The following is a 24,158-nucleotide window of genomic DNA, read 5'->3' as shown; positions in this document are numbered from 1 at the left end:
TAGGCATAGATTTATATAATGTAATATTTGAGTAATGTACCCATGTAATAGTACCCGTGAATCTATATAATGTAATAATTTGAGGAATGAAGAGCCATCTTAAATTAGGTATGAATTTGTTAATGGTTAAAAAAATCGTTTATTAGCAGACGTCCTGGCCTAGGGGTAGCGCGTCTTCCCCGTGATCTAGGCGTTCCTAATTCGAGTCCTGGTTCGGACATGGTTGTTCTCTTCCTTATGTTCTCTCTGTGAGGTGCGTGAATGAGCCGCCCTGTAAAAAGGGGTTGTGCAAGCGAGTGAATGTGTGCTATCTTCATTTGAGCTTGAAATCAGACTTCTGCCCTCGGGTGCTCACGGGTCTTTACCCTCAGAAGCTACTGTGCAAAATTTGGCTTAAAATAGTTACACGACAAAAAGAAAAAAAAATTGTGTATTGTAATATCCATTTATATATTTTCTTTGGATAATAATGAATAATAATTTTAAACTTTTAGATGGCATTTAAAGGTTTAAAGGTACTATTTGCAAGAAATGTACAACACATGTTCACTGATGAAATTTAAATATAAAAAGAGACAGGCATGAAATATTTAGTTAAATTTTATGCACTATAAACTGCACTATAACTGGAATTTCGCCGAAATAGGCATGTCTCGGCATTTCTTCGAAACTTATGAAGTTAAAGGGATAAGGCAGATAAATATCAAGAAATTAGGATAATTAAGACTAATTGATCCAGTTAATACTTTAACTCTCTAAGACTGATCAGATAGTTAGGGTATGTGACAAATCAATATAAGTCAGCAATATATAAAAAAAAATTTCCATATTAATGTGATATTTAATAATGATATATTTTAGTAGGATATATATCATGTTAAATTTACTCCATAATTTCTCGCACAATATTATCATTTTAATTTATAATCATAGAAATAATAGAGAATATAATTTATCTATTTACAAACCAATATTCCATTAGTGAAATAAAGAGTACAAATATCTTTGGATTATAAATATGTGGGGGGAGGTGTGTGACTAGTTCATTTTATTTCAGTACTTTCAGAATAAAATTATAAAGATAAAATTTGAAAATTTGGAAATAAAATTTTCAGTTTTTTTGATGTGCTAGAGTTGTTAAATTTTGCACAGTTGGGTGATTCACATAACAATACGATATTTCAGTATTTTCAGAAATGAATTGTCAGTTAATGAACAAATTTTTATTTAAACATGGTCCTTATTGGTAATAAATTTGGAAAAAAAATGAAATAGTAACTTGTAATATTTTTAATAAAGAATTATAATTTTTTTTTTTTTTTTTTTTTTGCAGAATAAGTGTTCTTATATAAACACCTTTCATTTTGAGTTCCTTTAAAATTGTAGGCATCAGATATTGCAAGCGATCTATAAATTAATAAGATCCTAATAAATTCCATGAGAAAATTATGAAAAATATCTTGAAAATAAATTTTACATATAATGTTTTTATATAAAGCTACTTTTGTTGGGCCCAATTTTGATAAAACTTAATGGACGGGCTTTTCAAAGTAAGAAGAAGCAACCAATGCATTTTTAAAAGTCAAAAAGTTCATTATAATTAAAAATTAGGCAAATATTTGTGTTTCTTTAAACTTTATCTACCAAAAATATTACCTCGTGGAAAAGATTTTTATACTAATTTTAAACTTAAAAAATTAATTTTTTAATGATATCATTTCCAATTCTGAGAAATTATTTAGTTAATTTTAATAAATTTTTAACATTTCAGACATAATCTGAAATGTTTTTTTTCTGAGGAAAATTCAATTTATTGTTTCTTTAAAACATTCAGTCGCAAGATATTGCCATTAATAAATTGAAGATAAAAATTTGCTAACTTTAAACGTTAAGTCCAAAGTTTGATTTTCATTTCTGAATTTTATTTTGTATTACATTTACTTTTTAATTTATACTCACAGTAATTTTTAGTACACTAATTCAGTTATATTCATATTTTTTAATCTTATCTATAACATAATGAAATTTAAAATAAATGCATTCCATATAAATAGTTTATTAGCCAGGAAATTATTTTGGGCAAACAGCTGTGATTAAACCTAAATTTATTTCTTTTAGAAAATTTTTATCAGGCCCTCTGACACTTTTACGATTTTGTTTTGATATCCATATTTTTGAAAAAATAAAATATTTAAATGCATTCAATTCATCAAAAAAGTATCCTTTTAAAAATGTTTTTACTTTTACTAATTTTTGTTTTGGTAGAGCATAAAATTTGCTACCCCTGCTTCTGCTTTTTATTCATATAATTTAAATTTCTGTACTTTGCTCACCAATAACCATTAATAGTAAATGTGTCGTTGTGTTAACTACTAAATAAATTCATCTATTTTCGTTAAACCCCCCAAAATCAAGTTCTTTTTGATGTAATGTGGAAATTAAAAGAAATCATGTCAACTCAGGCAACCTCCTCTTCATCTGATTCCTTTTTTAAAATTATAATTTTATTCTAGAAATAATTCTTATGAATTTCTTCTTCTAAACTTTAGATTAGTTTAACTAAACTAAACTAATCTTTAGAAATCTCTCAGCTTCTGAAGGAAACTCTAGAATCAGTAAGAAACATTTGATCCCCAAAGTCAAATTCAAAAATCCATCAATTGCTGTTCACGGCACGTGTATCTCAAATTTTATTTTTGGTCTTCAACTTTATCGAGTGGTAAGTAATTTGTATCCGTCAATTTCTTCAAGAAAGTAACATACGTCTCGAGAGATTTATCTCATCTGGCAAACTCTTTAAATCTGTTAACGCACTATTTTTACTTTCTCGTATGCGAAGTTAACAAAAAAAAAAGTATTGCAATCGTCAAAAACTCGCCCTTAACCCTTAAGACTTTGACGAATCTTCACACTTCAGATTTCTCTCTATGCAACAAACACAATTTTTGAAATAATGTCTGACTGTCTAATTGTCTATGAATAATGTCTGACTGTCTAATTGTCTATAAACTTTGAGATGACGATTAAAATTCGGTATAGTGACTTTAACCAAATATTTAAACGTCTTTCAAACTTTCAGCTAAATCCGTTATAGAAAGTATGTATGCATGTATGGCTGTTCGAATGTAAATTAACATGATACGTACGATATACAAAGAGCTAAGTAGCTGAAATTTGGTTCACAGTTTTAGCATCCTTATCAAATATTGAATTAAATATGTCGAAACATTGAGTGACTATCGATTTATATATGCGCATGCATGTAAATTCAATGATTTGTGTAAATGAATCTTGATATATGATCTGGCTTCTAGAATTGTAGCTCTATGTTAATTTTGATTTTAATTAGTTGAGAAAAAACTTTTAAATTTCGTACACGGTTTCCGGCACTATTGTACTGAAACACCTGTGCAGAGATCTGAAAATAAAATTCTTAATATTCTTGGCGTTTACAGTTTTGCCCAAGTCCATAATTTTTATGTTGTTGTTGTTGTGACTTATTGCACTTTACAAGCCCGCTGATAGTTATCTGTCAGCAATTTAAGCCGAGTGAGCGTCTCTTGCTTTTTCAGTAGCGCCAACTAGGGCCAAGAGTACGACTTAGCTACTTCATGCATCACATTCGCTTGCACAACCCCCTTTTCACAGATGGGAGGACACTTTCACACCCCTCACAGATAGAACACAGAAGAAAAACAACCATGACCGAACCGGGATTCGAACCCGGGACGTCCAGATCACGGGGAAGACGCGCTACCCCTATGCCAGGGCGCCGATATAATTTTTATGTGAGGTATAAAAGGATGATAGCTCTTTGGGAGTGTGCCAGAAAGTTTCGGAGAGACCATTTCACTGATTTCATGCAATATTTGAATTGAGAAAGATAAATATCACGGAGTTGAAAATGTTAATATGCTGATTTTTTAAAATAGCATGAAATAGTTGTTTTACTTAAATTGACTATAAAGAAATATAAATCTATACTTATATATAAAAAAATTGTATATGTATATGCATGGTATCTAGAAAAGTCTATCGCACTTACAACCATGAAATAAGAGCTTATATTCATGCCTAAAGCACCTCGAAGGCAGAATATTGAAATTTGTTTTATAAAAATTCTTGTTTAATGTTTTATATTGTTTTGGAAAAAAGATTTTTCGTGCATTCACCTTTGATATCATTTCTTATGATTGCAAAAAAGCATATAGAGATTATCAAAGAAGGCAAACAGTTTTTGTTTTAAATCAATATTTTTAGTATCTCTAACATAATTTATTGAATTCTGAAATTTTTTTAAAAAAATTGTCACGTTTTCTTGAATAATGTTAAGAATGAAAACTAAAATTTCTTCATCTGATATTAGATATTTATTTAATCTTTCCTGGCTAATTTGAAACAAAAATAATCAAAATATCTTTTTTCATCGATGCCGCAACTACTGCACCGATTTCACCAATTAATTATATCAGTTTGCAGACGTTACTAACCAATCAAAAAGAATCATGCATACTTTTGGAGTGGTAAGGAGTAATTCTTCATAGTTCATTGACTTAACTAGATTAACATTTTTTTTTTTCTGATTAGTGAGGAGCGACCAATGATAATGAATAGCATTACATCAATTTTGCTGGTACAGTTTTACAAAAAAAAATTATCTACAATCTATTTAAGATGCATCGATTTTTAATTGGCAAAGGCCAAATTTAAAAAGTTTTGTCCCTGATTTTATCAGTCAGACTAAAAATTCGTATTCTTAAAAATGTTAAAATTCTTTATAGAGAAAACAAATTTAAATATTTCTTCTCTTCTTTGACAAGTTTTCAATATTTAACGCACTTTACAATTTGGTTTGCTTCGTAAGAATTTTCTTTTTTTTTAAACAAAATTAACATGCTTCAATTTTTTAACAACAAGTACATGCTTCAATTTTCACTTTTATATTTGCAGTAAATATACTCGCTGATGGAGTCACGATTTTATTATTAGTTTTACTTAAAACAAAACGAAGAAAATTTTAATTATTTATGAAAAATAATTATATATAATTGAAAGTATATTTTAAAGGGAATAAATTAATAATTAAAATGAAAGTAGGACTAATTAAGACATAAAAGTTCATTAATTTGCAATTTTCCACAAATTGAAATATTTAAAAAAAACGTATTTGCGATCTTTGTTTCCATGTAATTTTCGGCGAAGGTCTGAAACAACTATTTATTTCTGATTTTTTATTTTGTGAGGTAATTTCGATTGAATAAAAATTATTTCCCTCTTTAAACATCTAATTTCAAATTTTGGTTATATTTTGGGGGAAAAAATATATGATGTCTTTTTCAAATACAGTATATTCCATTTATTGATTGCTAATTATTATCTTTATCAGTTTGTATCTTCGTTAATTAGAGAACTCGCAACCAATCAGCTGCCCTTGGAAATTTCCAAAATTTATCTTCCGAAGTGGCTTTTGCAAAGTTTTTGAAATTCGAATTATCAAATTAGAAACACAAATTATTAAAAAAAAAACTCGTCTTAATTAATGTGACAAAAACTAAATTCACACTTTAATTCTTTAGATGTTGGGTGAAAATTCTTTAGACTAACGCAACCGTTCTGATTTAAAAAACACATTTCTTCAAAACAGTACATTTTATTTCAATTTTTATTGTTTTCCTTATTTTTCAAGATTTATAAAAGCATTTTCCTTCATGATCATATTATTCTTGACTCAACGAGATTTTAAAAATGAGATACGATTTCTAGCAAACAAAGGGAATAGAATTCAGATCAAAAGACAGTAAAATAGGGATTGTTCCAGAAACAATTTAAGGCAGTGCCGGGAGCATCCAGTAAGATAAATCCTAGCTGATCAAATAATATATCTTTATATTCTGACATATCATTCGTCAAATAAATGTATATAAATTTATGTCTTTCATTTTCTATATCATAGATATCTTTTTAATTCCTTTTATTTCAGTTTTTATAGCCTTATCACCGATGAGATAAATACATTTAAGAATATTCTTTAAAAATTTATACTTCAAGGAATGTATTGATTTTTAAGAACCTTGTAGAGATTTTTTTAAATATCTTCTGGGTTTTTTTTCATTGACATTTTTTAATTTCTTCTGATAACTTCCAGCATTTCTTAATTTTCGAGTATTCTTCCTAAAAATCTTAAATGTAGTAATGTCACTTGGTCTATAATATCTAAACAATTACTTGAGTCAAAATGGAATGTCGTAATAAAAAAGGAAATCTGTTGTTTTCTGAAGATTAAATCTGCTTTGAAGCATTTAGATAGCATCTGAGGTAGAATTCCGACTCAATTCTACTTCATAATGTACGGAGATTGGTTGCCTTTGACCCAGAATATCTAGACAATTACATGGGATAAAATATCACGATAATTGCATATAATTTATTACATTTGTACCAGTGAAAAAGCAATGAAATTTTTGTGAAATTCATTTCCATATAAAATTCTATTCGTTGTTTCAGCAAATAAATTTATAAATCTGTTATTAAGCTTCACTTTTATATCTTAATGAAAACTCTTAACCAAGTTTTAAAAGAAACTTCTTATAATTTCATTTATATATTTGAGAAGCACTATTTGCTCGATATTATCAGCAAATATTTTAAATCCTCTCATAAATTTCAGGAATTAAGAAACTTATTCATAATCTGTTAAATTTCAGTACATTACATTCTTTTAGGAATTTAAATGAATTTTGCAATCCTTTCGTAAAATTACTATAACAAGTACGCAAATAGAAACCTATGATAGATGCACTCACATTATCTGTATGAACAGCGCCACCAGGTGGTGGGAACTGTAACAATTCAATCGGAGTTTAGACTCATTCTACCAAAAGTGTAACTAAATCTCTGAGATTAAAACGCTGTTAATTAATAATAGAATTGTTTTTGTTTGGGTTTTGTAAATATTTAATACAAATTATTTGAATTTGATTTCTAAGAAGATTAGCGCTGATTCCATATTGCTTGAACTTCTTTGGAAGGACTGGCAGACGATTCATTTGGGGGGTGGGGGGCGGTGTATAGAATACGCGAAGTCATTTTTAATCTTTTTTTCTCGAGTTTTCAACTATTTACTCCATTTTTTTTACATTGATCTGATAAAAGAAAATATTAAAAACAAATTTTAAAAAGAAAAAAAATTAAAAATGGAAAGAAAAAGAAATTTATTTAAAATAAAGACTTAAAATAAAATTTACAAAACTGGATTGTTATATCACTAATTCGTTTAGTTTATGCACAAAATTTCGAAGCAAAAGTTTAGAATTTTCTTATGATGAGTCTTTTGGTAATATCTATACTTATATATAAAGCTCAGTGTGTGTTGTGTGTGTGTGTGTGTGTGTTGGCGCTCTACAGAAGAGAACATTTAACCTACAGCTATCAAATTTGGTACATGTAGGTCGGGAATGTGCACCTGGAGTCTCTTTTTTTGAATTTTTAATTAGAATTTTAATTATTAATTAAAAACTAATTTTCCCGCCAAAAAATCTTTTCATTTTCTTCAACGCCAAATGAGTAAGGCTTCAGTTTTTTTTTCCCAACAGTAATGAGGCTAGGATTAACATTTTTCGACCGATTATTTCAAGCGATTCTGTTTATTTTTTAATGTTTTATGCATTTAAAATTAAACATTGTTAATTAATCCATGTTTCAGATTCATTCTGAAGTACTTTTGAATTAAAATAACAACGAATAAATGAAATTAAAAATTTCTAATCTGCATAGCGTTACCCCAACTGGCGTAGAAAAATTCACGCATTTGCGTTACCGTAACTGGCGCTGAAAATTCACGCATGCACAATGTGTTCTGATTGTTGACAATATTATGAAAGGATGATTCTTGATTTAAATTATTTTTAGGTTAGGTGCATGCTTTTGTAATTAAAGTGTATTTATGTTAGTTATATATTTTTTGTATATGCTTATAGTTTTAAATACATCGTTTTTTTAGTTTTTTAAAACCTGTTTTCGACCGATTATTTTAAACGATTCGTTTTATTTTCTTAGTGTTTGATGCATTTAAACATAACATTGTTAATTAATCGATTAATTAATAACATTTTTGATTAATCGATCTGTTTATGATGAATCTGAGAAAATTGTGTTGACAAATTCTTGAGAAATTAAGAAAGATATTCTTTAGTGCCCATAAAGTTTAAACGCTCAGTGACTCTGTTATCAGTAATCATATTATTAAAAAATGCTTTGTTTCAGTAAAAAATATTATATTAATTGCAGATTAATTCTTTCCACTTTAATTTAGAGCATAAATTCTACGAGAGCTAACAGAAAATTAGAGAAGTACATATTACTTTATGACTGGAGGCCTTTATAATATTATGAATGAATTATACGACTATCAAAATTTGAAGTTTTAAAATATTTTGATGAAGAATCTATTAAAGTAGGAATTGCGTCAAATATTTAATTATTAAAATTTAACCCAGCAATAAGATTGCTGAAGCGACTGGTCGCCAAAGGCGGCCAGTATATATATAATATAAGCTTATTTTGATTGAAACAGAATGCAGGTGCGAAGACATCGAAGAGACATTTTACATTTTTGAATTCATTTTAATCCATCCCGGGAAGGCAATTTATTTACAAACAGATGCGGACAGAACATGTCCACAACAGCGCGGAACAAAAGCAGAAGGGACGAAACAAATGATCACTAGTCTTATGTAACTTGGGATTTCCGGTCACGTGTCAATTCAATACTCGTGTTGACCTTGGATAAGGGCACCGAAAGGATCACTTTCACTAGGCATGTGGGACTGATGGCGCATCATTTTTAGAAAGCTTCAGCTGAATTAATTAAACAGAAAGTGGAATTGGATCAGGAAATAAGAGAATGAAATTACTATGGCTGAATTAAGATAAAGCTTTGAAAATTAATTTGGTTTAAATTAAGAGTTTAAAATATCATTACACACACACACACACACACACACACACACACATATATATATATATATATACTCGGGGAGGGGGGATTTTCCATTCTAGTATTAGGCGCAACTGATTGCTTTAAGTGAAATTAGATGCTTTGTATTCGTTGAACGTTCTATTTAGGGGGGGGAGGGTGCAGGTTTTAGAGAGCGAGTGAGCGAAATTCATAATCAAAAGGAACTCTTCAATGTATTTTGTATGCTACCCCACCGCAAATAAATTATTAATTCTACATAATATAATTTTAATTAAAATAATGGAATATCAAATAAAAAATCTCTTTAAAATTGTTTTTAAAAAACATGTGTTTTCATGTATCTCACATCTGTAATTGAAACAAACTAATCATATGAATGTTATTTGAAGCTGTATTCATATATTGTCCTATCAGACATATAGAATTAATTTCATTTGGAATTTAAAATATTTTTCAGGTTGATTTTGGGAAGCCTCGTAATATTTCTGCTGTCATTACGAAAGGCAGCGCCGAAAAACCGGAATGGGTTACATTATATCAAGTGCTTTATAGTGACGATGCAGATGATTGGAAAGTAATGAAAGATGACAAAGGGGAACCTATCGTAAGTTTAAAAGTATTTTTATCATTAATGTATTGATATCTCTATCTTGCAGATTATATTGTTCTAAAAGAGTGTAATAGTATTCATATATTTCTAAATTTACAATGTGCGGAACTAAATTTTCGAAAAAAAAATAAATCTGACCATTACACACATCCTTGATTCCAAAAATAGCTAACCACAAACTCATAAATAATCGTACTTCTTTGTGTAATGGCCAGAGCAATATCGAAAAATTAGTTCAACTGCAAAAGGCTTAACCTAATCATGTAGAATATTCATCTGCGCAATTGCCGATACTAAAAATTGCTAAAGAGTTGTTGCATTAATTTCTAACTTTCAAATTCATTAACTGCTTTTTCATTTCAAAATTGACTGAGATTTATATGATAAATATTTGATAATTAATCAAGTTAGAAAGATAGCGAAAATTTATATCCTTTAATTCTCAAACATGCAACTCAGTTTCAAAATTCGAGATATTACTGTCGAGATATAATCAGTAATCGAAATTCGAGATATAATCAGTAATATCATGTCGTCTTTAAGTACCAAGCAGTATAACTTGTTGGCAAAATGTTTCTTTTTATCAGAAGGATTTATAACCTTGATGAATGACTTTTCTATAAAAAATTTAATTTAGAAATTATATAAAAGTAAATAAAATATAAAAATTAATATTAAAAGTAAATAAAATATAAAAATTAATATTAAAAGTAAATAAAATATAAAAATTAATATTAAAAGTAAATAAAATATTAAATTTTTCTTTAAAATATAAAAATATCAAAGACGACATTCAAACTGACTTAAGCTGACGAAATATTTAAAATATATTTATATAAAATTAAATTTCCACTTAATTATTTGTTTGAACCATACAAAATTCCACATTCTCTGACGGAATTGGACAACATTGTTCCTTATCACCATGATGGTTTAATTCCATGCTGTGCCCCTCATAAAAATGATGAAAGCGGAATATAATAATTTTACGTTCTCCTACCGTAACCCCAACACACAGAAATTATTTTCACTACCTTAAATTAAAAAAATTAACTATATAATGATTTATATCTCATTTCTGTATATTTTTCTAATTGTAACCAATTTTTACAAACTTAATGTAAACAAATTAAAATGTGTGTATTTTTTATCAAACGTTTCCTTAATATAAATAAATTAATTACGATTCAAATTAGAGTTGAGAATTCTAAAAAATCTTAAGGAGGTTTGAATATTGAAATTCAAAAATTATAATACGTAAAATAAATATTTATATCAATAAAAATGTTTTACAGCCATATTTGTATAATATCCAGTGTATTGATATAATTCAAATAAATATATTAAGCAAATAAAAAAGCATGAAATAATTAATTTTTAATTAATTATTGCCATGAAAATTACAACTTTGTTATCCATAAAAATTTTTAAAATGCAATAATTCTTTAGAACTAAGTTAATAAGCTGAAACTTGTCTTAGAGATTCAATCTATCCACAAGATCTTAGTTTTCGGTTAAACTCACATTCAAAAACTTACTGGAATTGTTTAATTATATGAATAAAAATTTAAAAAGCATTTCATATAAAAAAAGATGGAATTGTTTATAAAATTTGTTTTATTTTTTAAACTTTTAATTTTTATAGATGAAGATATTACCAGAGAAGTACCAGTAAAATTTTGTTCGGTTGTATTTTAATATCTAACTTGAGTTTCTGAAGTAATTTTAAAATGCCAAAAACAGAAGTAAAATTAATTTTGTCCTTGCAATGATTAAAAAAAAGCGTTAAAATATTGTAATTAATATAATAATGTTTTATATTAATTAGGATTTTACTGGCAACGTCGACCAAGATTCGCCAGTGATTAACGTGCTGCCAGAGACAGTTGAAGCCCAATATATCAAAATCGTTCCAACTGATTGGAAAAACTGGATCAGTCTCAGGGCAGAAATTTTAGGATGCTATCACCCCTACGGTAAATTTTGTTATAATTTAATACATTTTTCATATTTCTTATAATATTAGTGAAAAATAGATACTAAAATGTATTCAAATAATCTTGAAATTTATGATTAATTTAAAAGAATACTAAAAAAATGTATTTCTGTTACTAATCGTTACTCTTTTTTTATGTAGTTTTAACATAAATTTATTTTTAGAGCCAATTATGACAATAACATTGCCACCTGATGAAGTCTTCTTGCCACCAGCACCTTTTAGAAAAATCGGTAAAGATTCTATTTTCATTATATGTAGTGATTTCTACATTATATGTAGTCTAGATTTTCTTTGATTTCTGTTTTGAATATTGCATACTATTATTTATAAATAAATAGCAGAAAATTATTATTTTTACACTTTTTTATCGTGGCTAATTTAAAACAGAATTTTTTATAGAATTTTAAAAAATTTAGATTAGAATTTTATAATATTTTTTATTAAAAAAACTATTTACTATTATAAAAATAAAAGTCGTTTTCTTATTCAATAGAGGTTTGATTTTTATTCAATAAACGCACGTAAAAATTTAGAAGCATTTGTAACGATTTTCTGAATGAAAATTTTTTTAATGATATTATAAGCAAAAAAAGAAAGATCCTTGCTACCTTTTTTTTGTGTGGGGGTGGAAGTCTCAAAAAGATGGAGTCAATATAATAAATGAATTTGTGAAAGGTCTCGAGTATGAGCTCTCGAAAGTATAGAACAGCATATCTAATATAAATTTTTGATAAATGTTAAAAATAATAAATGGCTGATTTACTATCGCAATTTGTTGCTTAAATGGGGATATATCTTATCTTAGCTGCTGCAAAATTTCAAGATATGTTCATATATGGCACATTGTGAAAAAGACTAAAAAACACAAAAAAAATAAGTATTTCAATGGATCTACAGTTTTAGAAGTAATTCACAAATATATTTAAAATATAAATGAAAAATATTCACACATATTTCTAATATTAGTTCTTGCAACTTTCACCAAATAAACCGAAGTTTTTGATATTGTAGGACGATTAGCACTAAAATCGAATTAATATAAATAACAAATTTCAGGAGAAATATAATAATTTGCATGTTTGAACCGCATTCAGCAGTATCATCAGGTTAGAACGGGGAGATTTTGAAGATTCATCTTCCAAATTGAAGGACACTCCCTACAATCGGTGATATTAGGAATGGTTTTGAACTCATAAAGAATGCTTTAATATGTGGTTTTTAAAACATATATAAGATAATTTTTCTTATATTTGATTTTAAAAAAATATAGAATATTATAAAATCTGTTATTTTTATTTGCTTATCAATGTTTAACTGTTTTTTATTAGAACTAATTAATTATTCTTATTTTACAGGTAAATATAATGTTTCTCAATTCTAGTTTAGGAACACAGTAAAATTCTTAATATTATTTAATTTTTGTAAATAATATAGCTTTTATTGTTATTTCCCGATTTTATCTATCTGTTTTTATACCGTATGATGCAATAATACCAGAAAAGGTTCTTGTGCCACAAAATTCCATCAACTAAACAATCGTCGCTTTATTCAGAATTAGATCATGAATCCAATCGTTTGCTCTTTTTAATAGAAATGGTCTAAATGATAAGGATATATAAATAACATTTGCTAACAAACTGGAAACAATAATTATATTAATGTTAGGCACCTGTTTAATCGGAAAATAATAAAGGTTATAGTTACTAATAAAATAATAATTAATTACTTATTTAATTAATTAATAAAATAATATAGTTCAAAATCATGTAATTTAATATTTATTTGAAATTTTCTCTCTCTCTCTCTGAATTATATAACTTTTTTGTAAATTTTTAATAAATTTCATATTGATTTGCTTTGTTTTAGATAAAAATATGATGCAAAAGTAAATTTATTCTTTATATTAAAATACTTAAATGAATCTCATAAAATTTAATACATTTTTCATATTTCTTGGAATATTAGTGAAAAATAGATACTAAAATGTATTCAAATAATCTTGAAATTTATAATTAATTTAAAAGAATACTAAAAAAAATGTATTTCTGTTACTAATCGTTACTCTTTTTTTTATGTGGTTTTAACATCAATTTATTTTTAGTGCCAATTGTGACAATAACATTGCCACCTGATGAAGTCTTGCCATCATTAGGACCAGCACCGTTTGTGCCTTTCGGTAAAGATTCTGTTTTCATTATATGTAGTGATTTTGTGTCTAGATTTTCTTTGATTTCTGTTTTGAATATTGCATACTATTATTTATAAATAAATAGCAGAAAGTTATTAATGCAAAAGTAAAATAGAGAATAGAGAGACTATGGATTTCCGCATCATTACAATTTTTACACTTTTTTATCGTGCCTAATTTAGATCAGAATTTTTGATAGAATTTTAAAAATTTTAGATTAGAATTTTGTAATATCTTTTATTAAAAAAACTATTTACTATTATGAAAATAAAAGTCGTTTTCTTATTCAATAGAGGTTTGATTTTTATTTAATAAACGCACGGAAAAATTTAGAAGCATTTGTAACGATTTTCTGAATGGAAATTTTTTTAATGATATTATAAGCAAAAAAAGAAAGATCCTAGCTACCTTTTTTTTTGTGGGGGGGGGGGGGGGTGGAAGTCTCAAAAAGATGGAGTCAATATAATAAATGAATTTGTGAAAGGTCTCGAGTTTGAGCTCTCGAAAGTATAGAACAGCATATCTAATATAAATTTTTGATAAATGTTAAAAATAATAAATGGCTGATTTACTATCGCAATTTGTTGCTTAAATGAGGATATATCTTATCTTAGCTGCTGCAAAATTTCAAGATATGTTCATATATGGCACAATGTGAAAAAGACTAAAAAACACAAAAAAAATATTTCAATGGATCTACAGTTTTAGAAGTAATTCACAAATATATTTAAAATATAAATTAAAAATATTCACACATACTTCTAATATTAGTTCTTGCAACTTTCACCAAATAAACCGAAGTTTTTGATATTGTAGGACGATTAGCACTAAAATCGAATTAATATAAATAACAAATTTCGGGAGAAATATAATAATTTGCATGTTTGAACAGCATTCAGCAGTATCATCAGGTTAGAACGGGGAGATTTTGAAGATTCATCTTCCAAATTGAAGGACACTCCCTACAATCGGTGATATTAGGAATGGTTTTGAACTCATAAAGAATGCTTTAATATGTGGTTTTTAAAACATATATAAGATAATTTTTCTTTTATTTGATTTTTAAAAAATAGAATAATATAATCGGTTATTTTTATTTGCTTATCAATGTTTAACTGTTTTTTATTAGAACTAATTAATTATTCTTATTTTACAGGTAAAAATAATGTTTCTCAATTCTAGTTTAGGAACACAGTAAAATTCTTAATTATTTAATTTTTGTAAATAATATAGCTTTTATTGTTATTTCCCGATTTTATCTATCTGTTTTAATACCGTATGATGCAATAATACCAGAAAGGGTTCTTGTGCCGCAAAATTCCATCAACTAAACAATCGTCGCTTTATTCAGAATTAGATCATGAATCCAATCTTTTGCTTTTTTTAATAGAAATGGTCTAAATGATAAGGAAATATCAATAACATTTGCTAACAAACTGGAAACAATAATTATATTAATGTTAGACACCTGTTTAATCGGAAAATAATAAAGGTTATAGTTACTAATAAAATAATAATTAATTACTTATTTAATTAATTAATAAAATAATATAGTTCAAAATCATGTAATTTAATATTTATTTGAAATTTTCTCTCTCTCTCTGAATTATATCACTTTTTTGTAAATTTTTAATAAATTTCATATTGATTTGCTTTGTTTTAGATAAAAATATGATGCAAAAGTAAATTTATTCTTTATATTAAAATACTTAAATGAATCTCATAAAATTTTATTATTTTCTGATGAAATAGGTATATAAAATTTGTATAATTATTGTTTCTAATTTATCAGCAATTGTATTATTCTTTTCTCTATTTCTTTTCCATGTAAAACATTTCTGTTCTAAAGAAAGAAAGAAATATTGTAAGCATATGGATTCGTGAACTGCAATTCTGAGTATTAAATAATTTATTTTCTATTTCATTTCTTGTTTCTTTATTAATTTTGTATCGGTTTCCGTGATTTCAAGGTTAAATGTGCATTTATTCTGCCCCCGTTCTGATTAACTGTTACTTCCTGATTATTTATTTCAATTTATTGTATTCGAAATAAATTATTTAAACTTCTAACAAAATCTCAACACGGAATTTTATTTAACATAATGTAACTTAACAATAATATAAATACATTCTCAGCTTGATTCCTCTCTAAATATATATCGATACGTTCATTTAATTACTTAACCCTATATCCACAACTAAAAGCACTTCTTCTTTTATCAATAAAATAATTTTTTAATATTTCTTTCCTCTCATTACATAATTTAGTCGAAAACATTTAATAAATTTGAATACGTTTATCATGTTCTAAATAAAACTATTCACATTTTCAGGATTCAGAATGATATGGTTTATAGAATACATTCATTTGTTTACGTTGCTTTATTGTGACCTCTCACAAAGATCCATATTTGAAAGCAAAGCTCACAAGTTTAAGGTAGATGTATATTATGACGAGATTCGAGTATGTTGCATATTGATAGCAACTGAGAATAATGCATAATGAAAATCTGGTATTTGTTAGAAAGTCACAATGTATACTATCTAGGATTTCATTTTGAAAATACTATGAATCATTTTCTAAGGTACTGTTCATATAACAATTCTTTTATGTATATAGAAAATGTTATTTTGAGTAATTGAGATTGATTTTCATTCTCAATTTTTATCTTACATACCAGCAAAATTCTTCAACCATTCAATAATTAAATTCATGGTGGATTTATTTATTCTTTTCTTTAAGTCTGATTGATTGTTTGATAAATTTGAGTTTTGTAATCTGATTTGCTTTGTGCTGCTCTTAGAAAATGATGATTGGCTGGATTTGGGGGTGGGGATGGGGGGCGCGCAAAAGATCTCCCACTGGGGAGGGGGAGACACTTCAAAAATAAGAATGAGAAGCTTCCAGTATGGTGGTTTGTTCTCACCACCCTGTGCTTACAGAAAAAGGTGGGAATTGGCTAACTCTCATCGATGACGGGGCGTACTTCCATAGGGAAGGGTTGTACCGTGACCGATGATGGTTCTTAGGACTCAATCATAATTCCCGCCAGTGTTGCTGTTGTGGTAGTCCGGTCATTTAGTTTTAGTGCCTTATGGCCAGTCGGAGTATTCATTTTGTGATGTGACGCAAAAACTCTTACCAAGAACCTTATTCATGACACTATACTTTTATGCCTTTTAAGAACTAAAGATATTAGTTGAACTTAATTTTCTGCATAAACCATTTTTCTTTCTGTAAGCCTCGAGACCGGCGAAACAAATACTTAAATGTACCATAAAAATCAGCTAAATTCTATATTCTCTGTACATTTTTTTCTGTATTTTCAGGTGTTTTAGAATCGAGCGATATTTATTCTTTGCATTGAATCTTCTGGCTTTATTCTCTAAGAGGAAAGCTTAATTATCTTGATTTATATTGGTTAATCGAAATCTGTGTATAGCATTTTTAATTAGTGAATTACGTTAATGCAAAGTTTTAAAAAGTGGCATTGAATTTCTTCTTTATTGACGTAGATGGTTCAAGTAAGATAACAAGTCTTCTGAGAGAAAAAATTTATTTATGAAATCCAAAAAATAGACAAGATAGAAGAGCATCAGTACGTATTACTTTTTCACATATCCTTCGTGGTTATTGAAACCTTTGTGCTGTCGGTAAATCAGTCTCTCTACTCTGGGGATGGGGGGCGCGCAAAAGATCTCCCACTGGGGAGGGGGAGACACTTCAAAAATAAGAATGAGAAGCTTCCAGTATGGTGGTTTGTTCTCACTTACAGAAAAAGGTGGGAATTGGCTAACTCCCATCGATGATGGGGCGTACTTCCTTAGGGAATAGAAGAAATAGTCTCCCGGCATAGAAGAAATCAGGGTCCAGATCTCTAAGCGAATTAACAAAGACTTCTAGACTTTTTTAGATATCAGATAGAGCACCTATGTTTCGCCCCATGTAACGATAAGAGATATGTGCAGGTAAGAGATATCTTCCATCTGATATTACTTTAAATGCTGGAGTGGCAATCCCATTCGCATGGCTTTATCCTATTTGCAAAGCTGCCGCTGTATGAAGGAAGAAAACGCCTTCTGGGGGTTTTTTCTATTCGATATTCAGTACATATGTAGTATATACATATGTTGAATTCGTGTGCAATACCTCTCTTATGAATAGACGATCTGCTCTAATAGGACCATCGATCCGACACGGATTTCGCCATTTTCGCCAAAAGGGTATATCTTTTGGGTATATCTATCTCTCGTATATCTTTTCTTCTTAGTTCAAAATGTTTGTACCAAAGTCGCAGTTGTTTTCCTGTCATATATTGCCTATGATCATATTATGGGCAGGAGATGTTTTATACAAAGCCCACATCCTTATTACACTTCGCACTTCAGTTGCGGACCATGAATCCGACATCACTGCAATCTTCCAGCAAAGATCTCGGCGCACTACGACACAACTAATTCCATTTATTAATGATGCTTGAATATTGCGGTAGTCTATTCTATTTAAAACATGTAATTTATTTTGAAGAATTATGAATTTGTAGAATTTATGCACCTGTAAAAACTCTTGTTATCTTACCTTTTGAATCATTTATGAAAACATTAAAAGTAGATTTCCTGGTATATTTTGATTTGCATTAGCAGCCTGAAATCCATTGTAATACCCGTCTGTTCTTTGGTATAAATTTTCAATCTTTAAATTATAAGAAATTTTTATTCATTACTTTTTTAATATTTTATTGCTGATAGGATTTCTGGTTTTGTAAGGTACATATGCAGAATAAAAATAAAGTTTCCACAGACTAAAAAAAATTAACACGAAACAGCTGTTGAAAACAATAATGTAACATTTTTATTATGATATAGCTCTATTCTTACAGCTTTTTTTCCATAATTAAAATATGACGCAACTATTTGGTTTATTATGGTTTAATGGCGAAAAAAACCAATTTTGGTTAAATTACGCCAATGACCCAACCGGCAATAGATATAAGCTATAAAGCAAAAACTTTTACTGAAATGGCACATGGAACTAAAAGAACAATATCTGTTGGAGTTCCTTGAGACCAAACCGGTTACTTTCGTTATATATGTTTTCCACGTTGGTAATTAATATTCAAAGCATTGAATGTTAGAATTAACATTCAATGGTTAATTGGTTAATGGTTAATTCATTCATTATGGTGTTAATTTTCAACAGCATGTGACCATAACTAAGATTTTCCTTGGTACAAAGGGGACAAACATTAAAATTTACTAAGGTAATTGTTCTCAGTATTAATTCAATAACTGGATTCTTCTTGGTACAAAAGGGACAAACACTGAAATTTACTAAGGTAATTGTTTTCTATACTAATTCAATAATTGGATTCTTCTTGGTACAAAAGGGACAAACACTGAAATTTACTAAGGTAATTGTTTTCTATACTAATTCAATAATTGGATTCTTCTTGGTACAAAAGGGACAAACACTGAAATTTACTAAGGTAATTGTTTTCTATACTAATTCAATAATTGGATTCTTCTTGGTACAAAAGGGACAAACACTGAAATTTACTAAGGTAATTGTTTTCTATACTAATTCAATAATTGGATTCTTCTTGGTACAAAAGGGACAAACACTGAAATTTACTAAGGTAATTGTTTTCTATACTAATTCAATAATTGGATTCTTCTTGGTACAAAAGGGACAAACACTGAAATTTACTAAGGTAATTGTTTTCTATACTAATTCAATAATTGGATTCTTCTTGGTACAAAAGGGACAAACACTGAAATTTACTAAGGTAATTGTTTTCTATACTAATTCAATAATTGGATTCTTCTTGGTACAAAAGGGACAAACACTGAAATTTACTAAGGTAATTGTTTTCTATACTAATTCAATAATTGGATTCTTCTTGGTACAAAAGGGACAAACACTGAAATTTACTAAGGTAATTGTTTTCTATACTAATTCAATAATTGGATTCTTCTTGGTACAAAAGGGACAAACACTGAAATTTACTAAGGTAATTGTTTTCAATACTAATGCAGTAACTGTATTATTCTTCATATAAATAGGATAAATAGTGAAATTTATTCAGTAATTTTCTCAATACAAATATTCTTATACGGTATTTAAAACTTGTAAAATTAAAGTATGCCTAAATGTAATAGAATTTGAGCAATAAACTTTTAAAATCAAAGAAAGCCTTTTCGTTCCTCCGACTTTATTCAGAACTATTTAAACTTTGCCATGATATAATCTAGAAATTATTTACTTCTTTGAAACAATGTAATAATCTTTCATTTACCTTTCACGCCTCAGAAATTTTATCAAAATTTGAAGCCTCTGTACTCAACAAAAACCTAGGAAATGAAAAATACATCGATTCCTATCAAATGATTCACCGAACAAGTATTTTTTAAAAAAAGGAAATGAACACTTGTATCTTTTGCAGCGGAGTCCTGCCCCGATTCAGAGGAACTCGAGGACTCTCTGTTGAAGGATGCTAGAATTGAAGCGTCCTCGTCCACCCTGGAGGGGAATCCTTCGCGAATTCCACTCGACACTCCCGGGGATTCCAAGCGAAGTGGCGGATGGGTGCCTCGAGTGGATGACTTGCATCCTGTTCTCGTGGTAGAATTGCCAGAAATGAAATTACTCACGGCTATTGACGTGCAAGGTGGGCAGAGAAACTCATACTTTTCCTTTTAATGTTTTCGCATGAGTTGAAACACCAAACTTTGATATACAAGTGAATGAAAGAAGATTTTGGAGTATTAGTTTCTATAAATATATTCCGTTTCAGTATATTCCAAAGTATAGATACTTGGTTTTTAAAAATTGCAAGTTTAAAGTAATGCAATTTTTTGCAAAAGATAACATTTGTTGCTTGCCCTTTCGCCCTTGGCAAATATTTTTAAGGTTAAATAATCTTAAAGGATCATAAAAAAAAATTTTCTTTTCATTTTTCAATATTTGGTTGACCAAGCTCCTACTGAGATGTTTTTTGCAAAATCGTGCTTTTTTGGAGAAAATATTTAGATACGAATCACATACCTTTTACGTATCAATATTTTTCAATCATATTTACATATGAACAGATCATTTAAATAAGAAAAACCATGAGTGCACTTAGTTTAACATGTTATTCCAAACAATCTACAATATTACAAGTACTCATTTTTCAGTTTATGTATCAACTAGCTTTTACTCGCGATTTCGTACGCGTGGAAATAGATTGGAATTTATAGCATCAACGGCTTTATCTTTTGTTACTCCTGCGCATGCATGGATTTTCAACGCCAATTGGGGCAACACAAATGTATGAATTTTCTACACCAGTTGGGGTAACGCAATATAGATTATAAATTTTTAATTTCCTTTATTCTGTTTTATTTTAATTCAAAAGTACTTCAGAATGAATCCGAAAGATCGATTCATTAACAATGTTTAATTTTAAATGTATCGAACACTAAGAAAATAAACAGAATCGTTTGGAATAATTGTCAAAATCATGTTAAGCCTAATCTCATTGGCGCGGGGGAAAAAACAAGCCCTGAAGGCTTACTCATTTCGCGATTTTTGGCGGGAAAGTTAGTTTTTAATTAATAAACAATTAACCACTCAATTAAACGGAATAAATAGTAGCCTATGTCCTATTCCAGACTATAATCTATCTCTCAGCTAAATTTCATCCAATTCTGTTCAGCCGTTCTAGCGTGATTGACTAACAAATATCCATCCATCCATCCAAACTTTCACTTTTATAATAGTAAGTATAGATACTTATATTTTGGAATTTATACTCAGTTTTACCATGGTGTAATCGGGTCCGAGATGGCGCTGTATGACATTGTCAGCATGAGAGTAGATAGAAAAAGGCACACATAGATATTTTTATTAAAAATGTTGTATATGTGTATGTGTAAGTGTAAAATCGCATTTTTTTGGGAACGACACTTATATAGAAAAACTTAAAAAGCAAAAATATTAAATATAATTATATAAGTAAAAAATAAAATTACCTTGTTAAAAGTCAAAAATTCAAAAATACGAAGTGTATTCAAAAATGAATGTTTAAAGTACTACTTTAAAATGGGATGTAAATATAACTAAACTAAACTAATTCTTGATTTGTGGGGATTAATTTTATTTTATACATTCCTGCGAGTTTTTACGGGCGAATTTTCATGTAAATTACTCTTATTATCAAAATGCTTAATTATATTGAAATTTTACAGCTTTGATAAATAACTTCATTTGAAAATATTTATATTCTTTTGTTACTCGAGTTGAATTTAAACTGTTTTTTTATCAACCATTAAAGCTTAATTCTGTTCTAGCTATATTTGTTATCTTCTAATTCAAATTATTGAATAATTAGAACAATATTGCAAAATTCTTTGGGGTTTTTCTTTATGTTAAACTTCAGTCTTCGCTTACAAATTAATTTGCAAAAAAAATTATCGTAAGATAAATTAAATGCTTAATTTATCTTAAACACATTTTCTGATTACTAAGTATTTATTTCTTATCAATAAATTTTCATTCTATAGGAAGAGAAGATGAAGAGAATTGGGTGAAGACTTTACGAGTCATTGGAAGTCAAGATAATAAAACATGGTTTCCTGTTTTTGGCCCCAACGGACATGAAGTAAGTTCCATTTTAACAAATTATTTTTCATCTCTTCTTACAGCTATTACGTTTCCTATATATGTTCTCTCTCTCTCTCTCTTATTTTAAGATTTCAGAATATGTGAAATTTTATCTTTATACGGAAATATAACCCATGAACCCCACAGTCCCATTGATAATAAAGGGTAACCTAAAATTAGCGCAAGATTTGAATTTGCCGCATTTGTGCAATAAAGTGTTGGAAACCTGTTAAAAAAACCGTTTGACAGCTGATAGTTAAGGGTTAGTAAAAATGGAGCGTTGCATGATAGAACAACATGTTAACACAAGATTTGAATTAAATAAACACAGTTTTTTTTTCCCTTTTATGGAATTATAACGCATATGGTAAATAAGGAACACATGAAATAACACAAAGGGACTACACGGGTTTGTTGGCATATGCGCACTCTTTTGTCGAAATTTTCCATCACCATTTTGCAAAAATATGACTGAATTTTGTTGATGTAGCGTTGAATTTCCTCCTCCAATGCACGCGTGCTTGTGGGATTGTTGGTATTCATGTTTGATTTCAAATAATCGCATAAAAATAAATCCAGTGGTGTTAAATCACAAGATAAAGAAGGCCATTTTGCAAAAATATGACTGAATTTTGTTGATGTAGCGTTGAATTTCCTCCTCCAATACACGCGTGCTTGTGGGATTGTTGGTATTGATGTTTGGTTTCAAATAATCGCATAAAAATAAATCCAGTGGTGTTAAATTACACGATAAAGAAGGCCATTTTGCAAAAATATGACTGAATTTTGTTGATGTAGCGTTGAATTTCCTCCTCCAATGCACGCGTGCTTGTGGGATTGTTGGTATTGATGTTTGATTTCAAATAATCGCATAAAAATAAATCCAGTGGTGTTAAATCACACGATAAAGAAGGCCATTTTGCAAAAATATGACTGAATTTTGTTGATGTAGCGTTGAATTTCCTCCTCCAATGCACGCGTGCTTGTGGGATTGATCTTTGATTTTAAATAATCGCATAAAAACAAGTCCAGTGGTGTTAACTCACGCTATATAGAAGGCCAATTCTTAAATTTTTCACACTTGTGGCCGCCAAATTTTCGTTATTTTAGAAATATTATTCAACAATGAAAATACGTTGTTCTATCTTGTAACGCTCTATTCTTCCGAATTCTAAACTATCAGCTGTTAAATGGTTTTCATAATAGGGTTTCCAACACTTTATTGCTCGAAGTGTGATAAATTCAAATCTTGCATCAATTTTGGGACACCAGTTAGTAATCTGAAACTTATTAATCAAATTTTAAACATGTGATTATCTTAACTTTGCACTTAAATAACTAAAAGAGCAACGAGTTAGCATACACTCACACTTACTCAATCAAACAAATTCTTAAGAAATTTTAAATAATTAAGTGGAATAGTTAGTTTCAGAATGTTAATTAATTGCATTACTGAAATTACTGATTACTTTACGAAATATTAATATTTATTTAATAAGGAAGATCACATATTTTAAACCATAATTTAGATATAAATAACCATAAAGATAAGCACAAATTTTCGAGAAAAGCCAAACTAAAAACCAAGCAGATGCTTGTATCATATTTAGGCCATCAAAAACTCAGTGTCATTCCAGGGCACTTCAAGCAACTTGTGTCGAGTTGATGACCTTCATGATAGATCATCAATTTTTAGAATATATTCTCAATTTCTATTAGGAGTAAAATATCAGCTATTAA

General features: G+C 28.4%; 1 protein-coding gene across 2 annotated transcripts in view; it reads left to right on the top strand.

Annotated features, from left to right (window-relative positions):
• LOC129981119 (uncharacterized) overlaps window positions 1-24,158 on the top strand; it is a 472,677-nt gene that overhangs the window by 353,114 nt on the left and 95,405 nt on the right. For both annotated transcript variants that reach the window (XM_056091801.1, XM_056091800.1), the window contains 6 exons: window positions 9,435-9,581; window positions 11,416-11,563; window positions 11,748-11,816; window positions 13,688-13,762; window positions 20,218-20,442; window positions 22,319-22,416. In XM_056091801.1, the coding sequence (XP_055947776.1) occupies window positions 9,435-9,581; window positions 11,416-11,563; window positions 11,748-11,816; window positions 13,688-13,762; window positions 20,218-20,442; window positions 22,319-22,416 (762 nt within the window). The remainder of the gene's footprint in view (window positions 1-9,434; window positions 9,582-11,415; window positions 11,564-11,747; window positions 11,817-13,687; window positions 13,763-20,217; window positions 20,443-22,318; window positions 22,417-24,158) is intronic.

This window comes from Argiope bruennichi, chromosome 8 (assembly GCF_947563725.1).
Source record: "Argiope bruennichi chromosome 8, qqArgBrue1.1, whole genome shotgun sequence".
Lineage (NCBI taxonomy): Eukaryota > Metazoa > Arthropoda > Arachnida > Araneae > Araneidae > Argiope > Argiope bruennichi.
The sequence above is the reverse complement of the archived record's forward strand: the minus strand, read 5'-3'. Positions and strand labels throughout refer to the sequence as shown.